The 20,045-nt window shown below is 34.5% G+C and overlaps 1 protein-coding gene across 1 annotated transcript; it reads right to left on the reverse strand.

The window, feature by feature from the left end:
• Nucleotides 1–10,124: 10,124 nt before the first annotated feature.
• Nucleotides 10,125–14,185, reverse strand: LOC106664989 (transcription factor Adf-1-like). The gene is made up of 3 exons (XM_014391104.2): nucleotides 13,978–14,185; nucleotides 10,860–11,028; nucleotides 10,125–10,802 (listed from the first exon to the last, which is right to left on the reverse strand). Exons 1-3 carry the CDS (start codon nucleotides 14,129–14,131, stop codon nucleotides 10,424–10,426), a joined length of 702 nt encoding a protein of 233 aa, XP_014246590.1. The 5' UTR covers nucleotides 14,132–14,185; the 3' UTR covers nucleotides 10,125–10,423.
• Between the last annotated feature and the right edge of the window lie 5,860 nt (nucleotides 14,186–20,045).

A 20,045-nucleotide genomic window follows, 5' to 3' on the forward strand; every position in this document is an offset into this window, starting at 1 on the left:
ATTAATTACTAGTGAAAACGTATTCGACTTAATTATTAAGAATTTGACTCGACCTATTCACTTACTCAATGAAGAGGCCGTGAAAAATGCGTTTGACTGAAACAGTAACCAGTGAATGTAAAAGGACAATAGCTGCGAATTGAATGCGTCTCTTTCACTGAAAAGGAATTGAGAGTCTTGTCTGAGTGAGACTTGTGGTGATGATTTGATGATCTTCTATGATGGTGTAGTAATGGTTTAGCTTTGCATATAAAGCTTCTCAATATCCTCTTAGATTAAGATGGTAATAACAGGTATTTGTAAGGTCCGAATGGACAGCAGTATAATGTTATTTTTCTTAAGATTTGTTTTAAGCTTTTTTTTACCCTCTGCAGGTGGGATGGGCTGCCGAACCCTCAATAGCCACAGGAGTATTGCAAAATGGTGCGAATTAGTAGACGATTGTCTTTTTATTGCAAGTGCTTGAGGTGATCTGCCGAACAGGGGTGTTTGATGAATTAATTTATGTGACTTTTTTGTTATTCGATTTTTTTTAATATTAGCTTTTTATCCAATCATAATCTTATGTAGCGGATGTTCGAATTGCAAGAAAGAGATTGTTCAGTAATAGTATACTGGGGTTGGATCTTCTTTTTTTATTTTTACGAGAGTGTGGACTTAGATGGATGGTAGTGCGCCACTTTTTACACCTCTATAAGGTAAGGCCTGAAAACTTTTCTAGTGTACGTTGAGCTTCTTCAAAAGCGTTGTCTGCGAATTGTGCGGAGGACGAGTGGTTAGGGCACTCGATCGTATTTGTCACGCTAGGGGTTCTGGGTTCGAATCCCGACAGATGGATGGCTTTTATTGATTTAATAATATGAAAAATATATTGATTGTAAAGCGGTTTGACTCCTAGTCCGCTAGTCCCCTCGTCCTGCAGTTGAACTTTAAACCTTCGTTAAATGACAGGAATTACTTTACTTTTTTGACTTTTTAAATGGACGGGTTGCACCCCGAATCGATTCTGTAATAAAAAAAGAGTAGTTACCTCTTGGAAAAAAGTGTTAATTTTTATGTGACCACATCTCTGATCCGCACTGAATTGGTAATTTTTATATTCCGGTTTGGAAAATTTTTAGGTATATTTCACTACCAAGAACAGATAAATTTCTTTGACTGCACTTGGTCAATGAGCTTGCTTTACAAAAAATTGTTTCATTATTCTTATTCTTTCGGAGGACTTATTACTTTATTCCTTGTGACACTCGAGCAAAATAATAACCATAATAAGCCCTAGAAAAATAAATAAATAAAACCATCTATAAAAATAAAAAAGAGGGACATCAAAAATGAAGAAAAGAATTTTTTTATTATACTTTGACATCTCATTTTAAATTTTTCAAATAAAGACTTATTATTATTTTCATTATAACTATTGGAGAAAAGATTAAACTCTCAGATTTTCAGACAAACTAACTAGGGGCAGTTTTTTTTTTTTTTTTAACGAGGGTTTGCAACAGCAGAGGGCATAAAACCCTCGGGATGACAGCGTTCTTGAAAAAAAGCCCACTTATAACTATGTCGCGTTCGAATGCAGGGCCTCTGGATTTGAACCCGTGACCTTTACCTTACAGTGATGAGCGCCGTTTCAACGATTTAACCATTGCGGCCACAAGTCCTTCTGCACCTATATTTTTATAATTCACTGGCTAGCTTTAGGTTGCTAATCAACCACCATAACCTTGCCAGCGGCTCCTTACTGTAGTATTTCACTGCCCTTCTTCTCCTATTTACAAGAATCTGTACATGCATAGGTCTTCACAAAAACATAAACGTGTTCTGCGGTCTCCTCTTCTTCCTGGCAATATCTGCACAGTGGTTCTTCTATCTGTCCTCCTATTCGGTGCATATGCCATCTTAAACTGCTCTGACAGAAGTCTAACCAGAATCCTAGTTTTGTTGCGGTTACCGTCTAGTACTTCCTTTGTAAGTCTTGCGTAGCCCTTCTATGAATCTCTTCTTCTCATGCCTTGGGTATTGTTCCACCAGATTTTGGACTCATTAAGGATTCTTTTTTGGATGTATCCTTTTATGTGGCAAGATCTAAGCCGTGTCTAAATAATTGATGTCTGCTCTGCTTTTGGCCGACATGTCCAGTTTCTTAATGCCTCTAAGACCCGAATGCCCAGATACCCATGCCAAGGTCAGGTCATTGGTGTCACTGACTAGGACTTTCATACAATTCCATACGCTTTTTGCCTTTACCACTTAACCCCGTATCGGCTATGGCCTTAAGTGCCGCCTGTCTGATTGAAAATGGCTTCCTGAAATGTGTTCAGATTTGAATGTGAAAGTGATTGGTTCCCAAATGAATGAGAATTTATTTCTCTGGTGCATTGTTCAGTTGATTTTCAGACTGGAACTCGCTAACATAAAAATACATTATTTGAAGATAGAAAATAGAGTATTTTTTATATTGGATTGCTTCAAACGAAACTCTACTTCGACAATAAACAACTGCTGGTCGATCACTACATCCTCATTGATTGCTAATATAGTAAGGTGGCCAGATTTATAGTTTAAAGAACGACCAAATAAATTAATTTATGTCCCGTCTGTTTAGTTCAGATTGCTGCTATTAATAAGTGCCGTTTACTAATGGGTTTTTCACGTGGTACCTAAATCCCACGTTTACAATCTGTTTTGAAATAGTATTTTTTTTTCTTTGGCACTACAATTTCTGATGATTTGAATATTTTATGGATCTAATTTGTTAATAGTAACAAATAATTTTAATAATTTTGATAAGGGATTTAACACTAGTTATTGTTGTATTATTTTATTTTAAGAACGTGTCCACTTGGATTATCGTGACTCCTGTTTCAACAACTCTCATGCCCATTTCTCTCTAATGATACCAAACATTTTCACGCGGATCACTTACACTGCCGAACACGCTATTCCCAAAGGATTCGTCCTTGGCTTAAACGTCAAGGACCTTTGGATGTTCGCAGAAGGGGAGCAATCCTCTACGTGATCCTCGGACAATCGGCGCACATATCCGGCCAACAAAGGTACGGGAAATGGAAGAGGGTTGCGAATAACTTGCTCATCGGTAACTTCATTTCACACCCGACTAATAGAAATACGTGCTAAGAGGACATTTTTCCGCTAGTGTTCACACTACGACAAAAGGGATCTGAAGGGTTCTCGGTATTGTATTGGATTACAAAAAAATCTAATGAGTTCCTTTCAAATCATTGGGTGTTGTTTTCAACCGTGCGTGTCGTAATGACTCGTCATTATAATTTATTGCTTCCCGTCTAATTGTTTTCAAAATATAAATTTATATTCTGGTTTTGGTCAAAACACCTAAAATGGGGTATATAAAGGTCCAACCAGAATTCCCATGTTTCATATGATTAATTATTCAGACTAGGGCATAATATTTCTTCCGGGTTAAGAAGTTCTTGACAAACATAGTAGAGTATAAAAAAATGAGTATTTTATCGAATGCCCGAATTCCAAGGACTGTAAATACATTAATTGTACTTAATTAAATTGAAAAATGGCAAAAAGGAGGGAAAATTCGAAAGGTAGGTTGAGATGGAGAGTTGGTGACCGAGTGGAACGAAGTCACGATAGCTCAAGTGGTAGAGCAGCGGCGTATTTAGGCTAAGGTCGTGGGTACGAATCCCCCTCGTGACACTAACGTTTTCATTTTAACAAGTACCTTCCATAAAGATTAATTAATTGAAAGAAGTTATTTGGTCAATCGGACCACGAAATATAATGGATTACATTTAATGTTTACCAACAATAATTATTTGCTGCTGCTCTTGATTACTATATAACCTTTTACAAATATTTCACTAGATCAATCAAGCGTTAGAAAGATGTGACACCGAACCAAGGATTGTAACAGTATTCTCAGTATTCAATAGAGTTACAGTCCTTGGCAATATGTGACTGAGTCGGTATTCAAAAAAACTTGAAATCGTCTATTAAAAACGAATGAAGGATGAATCGACCGTCAAGATTATCACCAGTAAGTTAGAGATCAGGGATGCGGTAATCAAAACAAGTAAATTTTGTAAGTTATGCCAAGCTTTCAACCTTTATTGAAGTCTTCATCTGAAACTAACAGAAAAAACAACAATACATATATCTGTTATCATACCTTCAGATCCCCTTTGTCGTAGTGTAAACACCAACGGAAAAATGTACTCTTAGCATGTATTTCTATTAATCAAGTGTGAAATCGTGTTATCGATTAAAAACTTAATTGTGCCAATTTATAGAAGAACACACTGCGATCCAATTTGAGATTAAAAAAGTGGTCGTCTAACACTTAATACAAATACTAATACCGGTTGACAGTTTGCAAGAGGAAATATGTCCGACGTACTATTTATCAACCGCCTTCTTAATATTAATATTGACTCCCCAGAATTGCTATCATACCTTAATTATCACGTCCCATCTGTCCACTCGCGTAGGAAAACAGTGCTTATTCTACCATAAATTTTCTCGTAAAAACTACACTTCTCGATCTCCCATATACAGGATGATAGAAGCTGATCTGTATGCTACCTAACAGTATAGATATTAATATACATCAAAAGCCAGATAGAAGAGGAATTAGAGGGGACCTTGGACAACAACGTTCAATTAGTACGTCTATATGTGTGTATGTATATGTATTTGTGTGTATATATGTATGTATACCGGATGTGCTGGTTATATATAATTCATTAATATTATTTATAACTATTCGTCTTGCTTAAGATAAAAAGTCAATGTCACGTGCGGGATTCGAACCCACGACCTTCGGCTAAAAATACGCCGCTGCTCTACCACTTGAGCTATCGCGACTTCGTTACACTCGGACACCAACATCAACCTACAACCGTTCGCATTTTCCCCTTTTTTGCCATTTTCAAATGTCGTGTAATCAGGATTCGATTCTCAGCGACTTACGAAGTGGCCACGGGAAGCTATTAGTGAAGTGATACTTCTTTTACTTATTAAATATTAATCCATTTATGTTTTAGTGGTCAATTGGCCAAGTTACTTCTTTTCAATAAATTATTATTTTTATGTAAGGACTTGGTTGAGATAAAAAAGTCCGGGAGGGCCGAAGTGACGGTAGCTCAAGTGGTAGAGCAGCGGCGTATTTAGCCGAAGGTCGTGGGTTCGAATCCCGCTCGTGGCACCGAATTTTAATCTCAAACAAGACCTCACATAAAAAGAATAATTAATTGAAAAAATTAACTTGGTCAATTGACCACTAAAACATAAATGGATTTTTTATAACTATTTTTATTTACTAATCAAATACCAAATATTAAATTTGTATTCAAATTGGTATCTTAATTATACTATATATTATTTTATTATTCTCAATGTTTTTCATATTTTAATTGTTCTTTGGCTTTCTTGTAATTATTGTGATACAATGTGCGATTGCACGTATATAAATAAATAGCTAGATCGCGGTCAGGTTTTTCAGTTGCTATAAAAGGGCAAATCCATGCTCTATGCTTTTTTTATAATAAGGAAATCATTACTAGTTTGTTTTTGCTGTCCTGGGAACGTACGTGAAATTGTCATTGCGTTTAGGTCAGCCATCAAATATTCTGTTCCCAACTGACGCTTGACCACACGTTGAACCAAAGAAAAGTTAAAAGAGCTATAGGATCGAACCCCAGCCCCATCCACTGTTTAATTAACAATTCTGCAGAAGTCAAAATTGGGGAAGATGAGTTTTGTGACAAACCATCCTAAAGAGTGTAGCAGCGTGTGATTGACTTGCTGAATGATGGTTAATGACAGTGGATCACAATGTTGAATATTAATATTAGTTTATATTAAACAACCAAAAATGTTATTTTTTGTTGAAAAAACGGCCGTTTTACCATTTTGGCGGAAACATGTTAGCAACCTTAAGCTTAAATGAAATGGTTCTTTCTCGGAAGGAAGACAATGGGAAAGCGTTTTAAGAGCCAAAACGGGCATGCGGTACCGTTTATGTTAAACGACCCGTCTACATATTCGGAAAGGAGCCACAAGTCCGCCAAGGCCGTATATCATTCGCCAACAATAACATTCTGGTCTGGTATCCCCGATCGGGACGTCTTAACTCATTCCGATTCCGTTCCTATCTTTTGGGCCCATCTAGAATGGTAAATACTTTCTACGGGTTAAGGAGGCAAGCGATATTTAAAGAGGTGCATTTTGCCCGATAACCTTGTGGTTTCCATGAGAGAGAACGAGATTATATTGCCAGATTTGCATTAGTTGGAAAAAAATGTAATATGGTCGTTGCTTTAACCTCCAGTCCAACACGTTTATTACTAACTCCAATGGTTATTCTGGAAAAAAACACATGCTGACGATGCCAATAGCGCAAGTCGAAAAAGTAGATCTTTAGCCTGCTTACTTTTAACTACAAGTATGAATCAACTAAGTTGATTAATTTTGTTCATTAATTTATTTACTTGAATGCACTCTTTCAAAAATATATTAAGAATGATTTAATTTTCAGAGCTTTTTGAAGAAAATTTTCAAATGTACGATGTTTTGGTATCTTTGCCAGGTGAGTACATGGTTTATTTCTCCAAAATATTTTAAATTTATATTATTACAAATATTTCTAATCAACAACATACAGTAATGATTTATCAGAAAATTTTCAAATCACTTTATTAAATTATGACACCAACATTAGTTTTGGAATGGAAGATGATAATAAAATATATCATAAATTGCCAAAAATAGTAGACAAAATGCCACAAAAATACCAAAATCATGGAATGTAAAATATAGATCGTTAGAGTTGCAAAACGGCATCTATTGGTAAAAACAAAAATTAGGAATTATGATTAAATGGTATAAGAATCATATAAAATACATAAAAGAAACTACAGAACTATGCTTTCATAATAAAAATCAAAATCAAATTTTTGATTTGGAAAATATAAAAGTATTAGAAAGAGAAAATAATATTTAAAAAAATAAACGTTAGAAAATGTCTATGCAATTGAAAATTTTGGTAAACTAGTTTATTATTACATTTTACAATTGAATTATACTGTTATTCGATAACAGATATACATAAAACAGGGATAATATATATGAGGGTTTTAGATGGCCCAACTGAAAATCTTTTGGACCAATGACGCTATAAAAACTTGACTTTTATATTTTGTAGTTTCAAATTTTTACATTTTTTGGAGAAAAATTATACAGGGTACATCAGGCCCAGTTCAAATTCAAAATTTCAAATTCGATCGTATACATGTTGACACATCATTTTAAAGGATTGTGCATGCTAAAAACAATAGTTCAATCGTAATTTAAATTGGACAAAAAAAGAAAAAGTTATTGCAAAAAGTTTAGAAAAAAACAGTTTTTTGGTATGCTATTTATTAATCACGTGTCATGTTCGAACTGCCTGCCTTGTGTAAAAATACAGAGATTTGCTCTTTTTAACCACCTTTCACTAGTGCTCAGAGCGATAGTGTCGGTGGAGATAGATTGACAAGCATTTTCTATCTTTTGCCGCAGTTCTTCAATTGTGGTTGCTGGGTTACATAGCGAAGCCACTATTAGTCAAGAGGTGGTAAATAGGAAGACTGAGGAGGCCAACAGATCGGGCCAGAGGTCCTATCCACCTATCCTGGAAGTGTCCATTCAAATAACGAATCATCCGCAAAGAATTGTGTGCGGGGCATCTGTCAGGCTTGAAAATCATTCTTTGTCGTTGTTGCGGAGGAACATATCTAATAATGTTAGTAAAACCTCCCTGAAAAAAAAAAATTGAGCAAAATAGATCTATTTTGGTCGAGGTGCAGAAAGCCTTGTAGCCGCCAATCTTATCCCTATCCGCTATCATTTAAATTATTTTTGAAGAAATAAGGCCCAATTAATTTTTCTCCGAGAAGCCCTCATCAAACGTCAATACTGTGAACCACATGGTGATGAAGAGAATACGAAATTCCCGGATTTTCCTCTGCCCACGTTCGAAAATTTCAACGGTTTAGTATGCCAATTAGAGGCGAACATGGATTCATCAGTCCATAGGATGTATTTAAGCTTTCTTTAGCCTCCCAAATCGACTTTTGTGCAAGGAACGTTAGGCGTCATAATCAGAGCCCCGAAGTCCCTGCACAAGATGCGAACGATACGGCTTACAATTGTAAGTACAGAGTACATCTCTAATCTTAGTTTTTGCAAAACCTAAAACTCTTCCAACATTTCAGAGAGAGAGGAATTCGGATTTTCGCGTACATTCAGCTCCTCGCCGGTTTCTTTTTGCCATAACGTTTTGATTTGTTGACCAATTTAACATTCGATTGGACCATTGTTTTCAGTGTATAAAATCTTTTCAAATGAAATGTCAGCATGAAGATATGGAAGAACGATCACAGACCAACCAGCTAAAAAGGGACGACTGTCTGGCCCATGGGACCCGAACCGCAACTTACTCAGTACTCTGGAATATGTGCTGTTGGTCTGTGAAAAATGGCTTGAGAAAGAAAACTTCAAATACTGACAAAAGCATCCGTATGAGGAAAGCTAAGAGATGAACTCCTCCTTCTGAGCTGGTAAGATTTGAGAAAAATTATAAACCTCTGCACCGGCCCCTCACAACTATCACCCAAAGTAGATGGGCAGGCATGGACAGCAAACATGTCGACTCTGCTAGGAATCAGAGACATCGGCACATATACTTTGTCAAATTGAAGCATTAGCCCGGTTAATGTATAGCCACTTCGGTAAGGCAATTCTCACACCAAAAGAGGTGAGCGAAGAGGCACTAAGTATAGTGCATAGAAAATTACAGGAAACAGTGCACTTTTTGTATTGCTATAATATGGGGAGGTTCTACAATAGTTCTTCCTCTTCCACCTACTAATTGAAACTTTTGCAAAAAACGCTCATTTAAGTAGATGGGTTCTTCAACAGCTTGTCGGCCTGGACGGATGCAACTATATTTTATATTAAAGTACGGACGGCTGTCGCAACACTGCATGAAAGAGCTTATCATTTATATCAGCTTTTATTTATATGCTGGTTCAATCTTAATTTTTATCTCAAAATGTATTGTTATTTAACACTATTTGAATTTTTATTTCACTTGTGTCGTCAGAACGTCCACACATGTCCAATACATACGTGAGATCAAACTCCTTACATATTCACCTATAAATTTTTCCACTTTACACTGTTTCCTTTATGTACTGATTAAATCTTCATTTGCTTTTTCCCAAAATATATCGTTATTGAAATTCCTATTAAAATTTACTTATTTCAATATGTAATCCTGTTAAATCAAAACCTTCTTTTAGTTATCAATTTTGCAAATTTAGGAAGAAAAGTTTTTAGACAGCCATCCTAGAAGTGGTACCAGCGTGGGGTATAAGGGGGCAAATAACAACGATTTATAATAAACTATATTTTGCATAATAATTTTGTTTGCACGGCCTGCTGAATCTAAACTGTGTGAATTGTCTGTCCAGTACTTATATTTGTTCGTTTGATTTATTTACTGATTCACTCTTCATTTTTGTTGAAAAATCACATATAAAAAACACTGTACTTTAATATAGTTGTTCAGTGTGTCATTATGTGTGTAGGCACAGCGAAAATTCAGAATATATACATGGGATAAAACTCCAGCGATACGCACCTTGTAATTAACAATATTGCAAAAATCGAAATTAAAATGGAAGATTTTTTTAGGTATGGTACAAACGTACGTTCCAGAAAATTGCTAAAAGTTGTTTTAGATTGATTTTTTCCCAACAATATATTGTTTAATTATATATAATTTTCTTGTCCCATTTCAGAACTTTCTGTCAAGTAGGCCTGATTTCAAAACGCAGATTCTTGTATTAAAAAAATGAAGAAGAATGAATTTATAGTCGTCTGAACGTAGGTGTAGTGGGCAGTAGTAGTTGGCTATCTTGCAAAGTGTGGGCTTAGGATTCTTGCGGGATTTTTTCCTGAGACTTAACATAACCACTGGACAAACACTTAAAAAATGACTCATTTAAAACCCAGAAAAGTAAAAATCTGTAGTTTTTTTTAAACTAGTTTTAACATGTTAATCACTAGCGTATAATTATTGTTTAAAGTGAAACACCTTGTTTAATATTTTTATTTATATTGTACGACAATTTTCAACTATGGAAAAAGATAAATGTTGTCACTATGATAACACAAGATTTGAAAGAATATAAGTATATATTGTGAAAATACTTCGAATTGATATGAACGAAAATACAAAAAAAAATATTTTAACTTTTATTTTTAATCTATAAAAATGTTCCAGTGTTTTTAAAACTGATGGTTCTTTGTTTATTATTTTATTTCCTTCACATAAGGGAATGTTCTCAAACTGGAGATTTGAGAACATTTAAATTATCCTAAAAAATCAATATTCAATAAAATCTTCTAGTGTTTTTAAAACTGCTATTTTGAACTGGTTCTTTTTTCGTTGCTTCATTTGTCGCATATCTGGTAGGAGACTCTTCAGAAAATTTAAATCAGCATCGTCGTCGTTTTGACCGCTGGTGAAACAACATCGTTCTGTTCTGTCTTTCTTCTTTAGTTCTTCGCTGGTTTTCTTCTCTCCAGACTCAAGAATTGAGGTAGAAAAATCCGTTTCGAAAATATCCGTGGTGACGAATTTGCTAGGTTCGTCTTCTTCAGCGCTGTTGCTCCATTCTTCGGTTCGTTCTTCTTTAATGTCAACGCAAGCTTCTTGGTCATCTTGGCTCTCGCGGTCTGAGTTGTTAGACGCTATGCCGAAACTAAAACCAAATCTTATATAAAAAAGTCTAAATTTTAAATTTATATATATTATTTACTTGATGCGATTCACCGGCTTGACGTTGCTGTGTGGAATCAAGAACGACATGTACTCAGCCAGATAGTAGGGTTTTCTCGGTTTTCCACCCATTTCATAAGCGATTTGCTGCCTCCTGTGTCTGCTGTATGCCGCTCGTAAATTTTTCCACTTTTCTTTGCAAGAAGTGGCTGTTATAAAAAATTAAAATGCAAAGCACATATTAAAAATTTGGCAAGTACCAATATTTAGAGTTTGGCCATTTTTGATCATTCTGATAGAACAAAGCAGTGATGATGAAATTGGAGTTGTTGTTTGGTGTGAGATTGAATTGAGCTGCGACCGCCTATTCTTGCTTGATCAGACCCAAATATGGCCTGCTCAAAAGTAAAGATAGGCAAACTAGAATGATCGGAAATGACCAAGTTACAGATTCATCACCCTACAGTCTTCAATAAGATATATTTTAGAAGATTCCAGCTACTTAAAATTAGTGTAACAACGTCGATAAGAGCAGAATGATCAAAACTACTGATGAAACGTCATAGGATTTAAGTTTTCCAGTTTGTAGGTCCAAAATATTTGACTTTTTTAGGTGCACGTGAAAAAAAATAGACAGATCATTATGATCGGTAACAGGTTATTCATCCCGCAGACCACGCAGCGAAATCACCCTAAAAGTGATCAAGTATGACAATAGCCACCAATCCAAAAATGGATAGTCTAAGGCTAGGGACATCCACTTTTCTTTGTACAGAAGAGGAAAATAATTGTTAAACCCGCAGCACAAAGAAATTGATCAATGCATTCAAATTTGATTGAAAAACAGACAGGATTGGTGCATGGAAAAGACGTGACAACCTTCGAGCTTATTTTATAGACTTTAAAAGTTGAATAAATTAGAAGGGCTTGATAATAAAAACCTGCTACATCCCCATATTTTTCTGATTTATGCCCTTTGACTACCATTTTTCAAAATAATATTTAGTGCCTTGGCTTATTTTATTGGAGGATGAATATAAAGAAGAATGAATTGTAACGCAAAAGAGCCTTTTCTGATATCTCGTTGACGTTAGCATAAAACGTTGTTGTTATCGTAGATTTAAGAAAAACATTTTCTTTATCGTGCCAACGTTTCGATCTTAATTGAAAACATCTTCAGGGCCTGGGATTTATAAACATTTTTTAAATTTTTTTTCACATCCTCCATGTATTTGCAATGTTGTTGTTGTCACCAACTACAGGTTGAATCCCTGTCATGTTAATTTGGCGAAATAGTTATTAATGAGTTCAAATCGTTCGAATTTTTTTCTCTTTGGTTTCTGCCCAAGAACGTTATTTTTCATCAAATTTCTTCCGATTATTTCTTTTCTAACTTATGATAGGCCACGTGAAACCACAAAACCCAACTGTGATATAACCGTCCTTATTATGTTTTATACTTGGGGCTGGAATAAAACCAGTTTTTTTCACGTCGTGAGATTGAATTTTTAATCAGCTCAAAAGATTCTCATACTAGTTCACTAAAGGCAGAGGATATATTTATGACTTCATAAGATGCACAATGAACCTTAATTTATGTTGATTTATCTAAGAGAAAAGGTGTTTGAAATTTTCACTTATTAACGCAAAAAAAATGTTCATTGAATTAATTAATAGAAATGTGTGGTGAATAGTGACCGTTAATCGATATTTATTTAGAAATCGTGAGATGCGGTCTGGTGTGATGTAGGTTTCAGAAAAACATTTTCTTTATCGTGCCAACGTTTCGATCTTTATTGAGATCATCTTCAGGGCTCAAAGTGTTTGTCGTCTGTGTAATTGTGCCATTCTTGCGTGTCGTGTCGAGAGTGCCAAGATGATCTCAATAAAGATCGAAACGTTGGCACGATAAAGAAAATGTTTTTCTGAAACCTACATCACACCAGACCGCATCTCACGATTTCTAAATAAATATTAATTAATAGAGCAGAATCTACTAAAAAATAAGTTCCTACGGAGAATTTATTAATTATATCACGTAATACCGTAACAGACGACATACCCCTAGAATGTTGTGAAAATATAATTCCAGCGTGTGGTGTTTAGTGGCCGTTAGCCAATGATGATTATTTGGAGATCGTGAGATGCGGTCTGGTGTGGCGTAGGTTTAAGAAAAACATTTTCTTTATCGTGCCAACGTTTCGATCTTAATTGAGATCATCTTCAGGGCCTGGGATTTATAAACATTGTTTAAATTTTTTTTCACATCTTCCATGTATTTGTAAAATTTAAACAATGTGTATAAATCCCAGGCTCTGAAGATGATCTCAATAAAGATCAAAACGTTGGCGCAATAAAGAAAATGTTTTTCTTAAACCTACGTCGCACCAGACCGCATCTCACGATCTCCAAATAATAATTATAGTACCAGAGATTGAAAGACCTGCTACATGCTACATTCCATGACAATTATAATATATTTCTACATTAATGCATTTGTATTTTAGTTGGTCCTAATTAACCAAAGTAATGATCTAAATTGATTTATAATTTTGATGTAAAGTTTGGTTGAGATGAAAAATTACATACATTTATTTCTATATTGGTTGAGATGGGAAGTTGGTGTCCGATCGAAGTCACGATAGCTCAAGTTTTAGAGCACCGGCGTATTTAGCGGAAGGTTGTGGGTTCGAATCCCGCTCGTGCCATTGACATTTTTATCTCGAGTACGTTGTTTAAATTACAAACACACAAATTACACATTGTTTAAATTTTACAAATAAATGGAGGATGTGAAAAAAATTTAAACAATGTCTATAAATCCCAGGCCCTGAAGATGATCTCAAGTAAGATCGAACGTTGTCACGATAAAGAAAATGTTTTTCTAAAATCTACGTCACACCGGACCGCATCTCACGATCTTCAAATAACCATTAACTAACGGCCACTAAACACCACACATTAATTTCAATTTAAACTTCTTCTATCAAAACTAAGTTTTAACGGAAAGTGAAGTATTGCTATGGTACGCTCCCCATCTTGACTGGATTAACTCGTAGGTTGAGACTCTTGCTAACGAACAGTTGTTTGAGAATTATTCCAAACAATAAAACTGCTGGAAAAAATAAGCATTTTGCCTTTCATTATGTATTTCTAACCTGGAGCGTTAACTTCTTTTGCCACTTCCTTCCAGGCGATGTCATGCTTGTGTTTGACGTGGTAGTCGACGTCGGTCGTGTCGTATAAAATCGGATATTTTTTCACGGCGTCGACAAGTGCGAAAGTCGAATCGATATCGTTCAATTGCGACATGACGCTACCCAACTCGGGGAAAACACCGAACGAACAATTGTCAGCGGATCGAAGGAAGCAGGAGCGTCAAGGCACGCATGCGTTCCTAGAGCGTGACCTCGCATGACATGACGTGTGGACGGGAGACAAGCCAGCTCGGAATTTTCCAAATGTCGTTAAGCTGTGAAGATATTTAGATATGCAATTATGTAAATGCATCGGATGATTTTGAAGTTGTGGCTGTGGTCTGCGAGTCGACTTGCTCATGATGACAAGCGATCATTGTTCAGGTTCGCCCGATCTCGTAGATCCGGGTTCGTTGTGTTTCACATTGTCAACGACCTCTTAATTTCCATGTTTTTGATCCTTTTTTTTCATTTTATGTTATGTTTGCTTCCTATTTTCCATGGCACGTTCATTTTATCTGTAAGGCTGTCTTCGTCCGTCGTTACATTAATTACGTCGATAAGTACGCCGACTGGACAAAATGGAATATTAAATAGCTAATCCTTAAAATTATTTTCTAGACGATTATCATCTCATTTTGTTGGTTACGAAAAAATTCCGTCGATTTTTTTCTCAGCATGTCGTCTGGTGTGGTGGTTCAATGCCAAGAGTCTGCATACGCGTGGGATGCTTTTAACGTTTTTTCATCGAAAATATTTTTTAAGTTTGGTTAGTATCTAATTTTGATGCATTTGATGTAAAATTTCTTTGATATATTGAGATTTCGTTATGTTTTTTTATCAAAAGTGTTTTTATTATTTGGATATATATTGACAGTAAAGCATCTTATATTTTTTGCTTACTTATGCATATAATCTGCACAATCATAATAATAATATGTTAATATAGGGGAGTTTGCTCGCCCAAAAATTTCAACGAACTTCGACAACGTTAAAAAGTTTATTTAAATCTCTGGTTTACATATGAAGGCCGAATAAAAAAGATTTTCCTTGGATATGTCAAGTGTACGGGACCCAAAGTTGACAGTAGATTAAGAGAAAAAGACTGGAAAAATTGGGTTAAAGGTGAAATATAAAAAATAAAATAAAAAAAATAAAAACTTGGAACTAAAGGCTTCATGGATCTTCAACCTTCGATAGTGGATTTTACCAAAAAAGTACCGCGAACCTCGACAAAATCTCTATCATTACCTTAGGTTTTGCAAGTCATTTTTTTTCTAAATAATTTTTTCTTCATTAAAACAAAAAGTTGGAACTAAAGGCTTCATTGTTATTCAACCTTTGATAGTAGAGTTCCACCACAAAAATACCACGAACCTGGAAAAAATCTCTATCTTTACCTTAGGTTTTGCAAGTCATTTTTTCTAAATAATTTTTTCTTCATTAAAAAAAAAGTTGGAACTAAAGGCTTCATTGTTATTCAACCTTTGATAGTGGAGTTCCACCACAAAAATACCACGAACCTGGAAAAAATCTCTATCTTTTCCTTAGGTTTTGCAAGTCATTTTTTTCTAAATAATTTTTTCTTCATTAAAAAAAAAGTTGGAACTAAAGGCTTCAGTGTTATTCTACCTTTGATAGTGGAGTTCCACCACAAAAATACCACGAACCTGGAAAAAATCTCTATCTTTACCTTAGGTTTTGCAAGTGGTTTTTTCCCCACCTGACCTCAACAAGCATTTCAATTAATTGTCACCGTCCTCCTAAATGGCAAAATCCAAAGTTTGCTTTGCCAAGATGATCCACGCTGACCATAACATTTATGACTAACGTAAAAAATCAGACGTACACTTCACTGATCGGGGCAACACTACTGAGCACACCGCAGAGCATACTGAAAGCTATATTGAACAAATGGGTGGAAGAATATCAAACCGAACAAATATAATGCGATCCAAATATGTGTAACCATTTTAACCAGGAATACTTCACAAAAAGAAAAAATAAGTACTTGTGATTGTACTTTGAAGTGCTAAGTGAGTCATACATTGGACATGACCAAAAAAAAGTAGAATCGGAACTGGTCCTATATACTTACTTACCGGGGATACCTGTAACAATGCCAATGAGCTACGTGATACCTTAGAATCTGCTTAAAACCCTGCATAGTTCATTTACTACATATCAAGGGCAGAGTCAATTCAGACAGTACATCTGGTTTAGGTTATATGTTCGATATTTGTTTTTCGTGAAGCAAGTTCAAGCCGTCCGTTTCAAGTATTATCAATAGAAGTGTTAGGGCTAATATGTATTTAAGTTTTAGTCAAGGAATGAGTCAGACGTAATCAACTAGAGCCAATCGCCATTTTACATCTTACATTTTTAGCAATAACAGCCCACGTTTAAAAGAAAAAAAAATCGCTCACCCACATTGTTTGCCACGCCTGTTGGCGGAGAATCACCGGAGAAAGACCACAGACCGGATTAAATTACAGTTGAGGGAGGAGATTTGCATTTCTGTCGAAGGACCTTGGGGTAATTTTGTTTCCACCCACCGTTTATCCGCTGATACCGCAAAAGGACCAGCTTAAGTGCAGGACCGGGTTCCTCCAACGCAACGGCCGCGGCGTTCTCCGGCCGTTACCCTCTTCCTTCCATTTAAGGGATTCATGTTTTTCTAAGATTTCTTTCCTACACGTCATCTTGGTCAAAATAAAGTCAGATAGTGAAATAAAAGAAAGAAAATTTGAATATGACGTTAGTTTCTAATGGTTATGTTTAAACTGTTGTAACTTGATTAGAACGAAAAATGAATCGATATAATTTCTGATTATTTGGCGTGAATTTAGTGATTTTGTATCCGAAATCTGTAGTGCAATGTTTACTATTAGTATTGACAATTAGCAGTTAAAATATTTTCTGTTCATGCATTGATTTTGGTTGGTTCTTAGCTTCATAAAAAAATTAACGCTTTTTAAATAGCGAAATCAAATTTTTTTATAAATAAAAAAAAGTAATTTTATTTTTACTATACAATATTGTGTGCATGCATCTATTAGGAATTGAAATATATTCTGTTTTGTTTTTTATTATAAATATTCACATAATTACCTAATTTACATTCAGTGGTCAATTGACCAAATTACTTCTTTCAATTAATTAATTTTTTTATATAAGGTTTTTCTTGAAATGAAAAAGTTCGTGTTACGAGCGGGATTCGAACCCACGACCTTCGGCTCAATACGCCGCTGCTCTAACCAACCACTTCAGCCAACGTGACTTCCATGGTATAAAAAAATGCTAATTTAGCTGGTTAACAAACATGAAATGAAATGAAAAATTCTTTATTTTATTAGTATTAATTTACAGTTGTGGTGTATCCTGAGTTATTACCAAAGTGTGAAAGCAATTGGGCTTTATAACCTTCAACATGTTTATCCTGTAACCTTTATATAATAATTTTATTTACAGTCTACATATTAGCGGAAAAAGTTCTTACAAATCACTGACACTTGTGTTACAAACTTACAATTAAAAATGAAGAATTATTAAGTGAATTGAATCTATGTGTCAAATAACATGACAGGATTTAAGGACAGGTTAATAGAGTATAGCAATTTAACCAAAATTTTGCTTAGATAAGTAATTGTATAAATAAATATCTAATTAGTTGTATAAATATTTAAATGAATATATAAATAATAAAATTAATAATATGTAAATAAATTAATTAAAAGGATATGTGAATTTTATAAGTTACTATTATAAATTATTATGAATATTATTAAAATAATATTAAAATATTATTTTTAACTGTGTGTATATTATGTTTTCGATAAAACTGTTATAATTATGTTTTTTTTTGTGTTTCATCAAACATGAAAATATCTTGACACATTTAAGTTAAAGTTCCTGATTATTAAGTCGCTGGAAAAAAGACTGCGTAAACCTCTTGTTTTACAAAATACTCTAAATAGATATCTACACACAATATGTATTAAACAAGCTAATTTTCTGCCGAATTTGGAGTATTTTCAGCTAAATTTTTTGTTCGTTGAATCTGTCCTTCAGTTGTCTATTATGTTGTTCTTTCCCAAATTCATAGATGACATGGAAGAACCAAGAAGAAAAAAACAAAGGGAAAAAATTGGAAAGAAGTAGTAAGTAACTAAAGACGTGGTAACACAGAAAAATCGTGGTTACAGTTAGTTTAACAGAGCTGAACGTAGCTCAGAATGAGAAAACCTCCTAAATAACAAAATAAAAGTATATGGTATTCAGGGAAAATTTTAAGTGATGGGGTAAAAGGATTGACCAGCGGACCATGTGTTTGGCAAGGTAAAATAAGATGCTAAATCAGCATTTATTAGTTGGATAAACAGCCACTAAGAAGAAAAAGGTGAAAACCATATAACGAAAGACAGGGAGGAATTGGTGATTGTGTGTGGAGGAAAGAAATTTGGAAGTAGTAACTTGTTGTATTGTATGTATTACCCTAAACCACTTAAGTTTGGCATTCCAAAAAAAATACTGAAAGGTGTTCTACATATGGCAAAATCAATCTGTACATTTTAAATAGTAATTGTTGAGTCGATTGTAATACAAAATTCCTTTCTGTTTCCAAAGCCTTTTATCTGGACAAACCCGAGAATCCGGATGTTTTCGCCCTACAAGGGCAAAATGGATCCTAGATAAGTAATTCCGATAGCTCAAACCATATGCTAATCTCGTATTGGTTTTTTGAGAGTTTGGACCAAGGGGAAACTTATGTACTGAGTCCATAAGCTTCAGTCTTCATGCGTCCGAAAGCTCGTGGAAGGAAACCCCAGAAATCAAACTTCTAAGACTTTAATATTGCTCTTTTGAAAGTTGATCTCATCGTAATTTGCCGTAGCGACATAAATTTCGACCGTTAATTAATTAATTTTGATGTAGTAATTTATCGACTAAGATCCGTCCTGATTCATTATTTTAAGGTGTTCAGTTTAAACTGTAAAATGCGAATGGATCATGTATCTACGGTAAGTAGTATGCTAAAAATCATTATTTTTATGGGCAAAGTTGTACAATAACGTTGAATTATTTAAAGAAATTATATTTGTCAATCATCAACGTTTATTAATCTTTAAATAGATTATTTCATTACTAAGCATTGACCATGAAGTAATACAGTATTTCCCAACACCACTGGCAAATATAAATAAACCAATCCTCCTTAAGAGTTCCAAGTGGAGGAAGGTATTAACATATTAAGTACGCAGTAATTACCATATGCAAACAGTTTATTAGGGCTTGGTCGAAAAATCTACAATAGGACAATCTGTTCCTTGGGCGTCACTCTTGTTTGTCGTATGACAGAATTAAAGCTACTTTTTCTTGTAGGACTAAGTTTGGTATAGATAGATAACATGCTTTATTTACATTAAAGAGAAGCATTACACAATACAATATTAAAAGCATTTTACAACATGGATGGTTATCCGTCTGCCGGAAGTTGGCTGTTCTTTTTCAGGCGTGCGAAAAATAAAAAATAAAAATAAACTATATAATAATAGTAAGAAAATAAAACTATAAGTAAAAACTAAATTATAAAGACTAGCTGATTTTAGGTACAACAAGTTAAACAATTATAACTCGGTATTGTATTCGTACCTATATTGCCAGGCATGACGTGCATAGTGTACTAGACCTTTCGACCACTCAATATCCACGATTATTACTGTATTTTTACTGTAATTTTAGCTATAATTTTTAATTGTTAATGTATTCCATTTAAATCAATATTTAGATGCTGAGCCGAAAAAAAACATAATATACTTCTGTGCCCAAAACACCATGTTGTTTAATTTCCTATTAAGGTTTTAAAGTAAGATATCCAATTATTGTTGTAATTATTGTTTTTTCATGTTTTAATTGTTTGTTTATATGATAATAAAACAGGCCCTGAAGATGACAGTATAAAACTGTCGAAAGCTCGGCGAAAACCGTAAGGAAGTTTTCTCTGTTTTGACCTCTTCCGAAGATCCTCT

This window comes from Cimex lectularius, unplaced genomic scaffold, assembly GCF_000648675.2.
Source record: "Cimex lectularius strain Harlan isolate CLEC.00 unplaced genomic scaffold, Clec_2.1 scaffold174, whole genome shotgun sequence".
NCBI lineage: Eukaryota > Metazoa > Arthropoda > Insecta > Hemiptera > Cimicidae > Cimex > Cimex lectularius.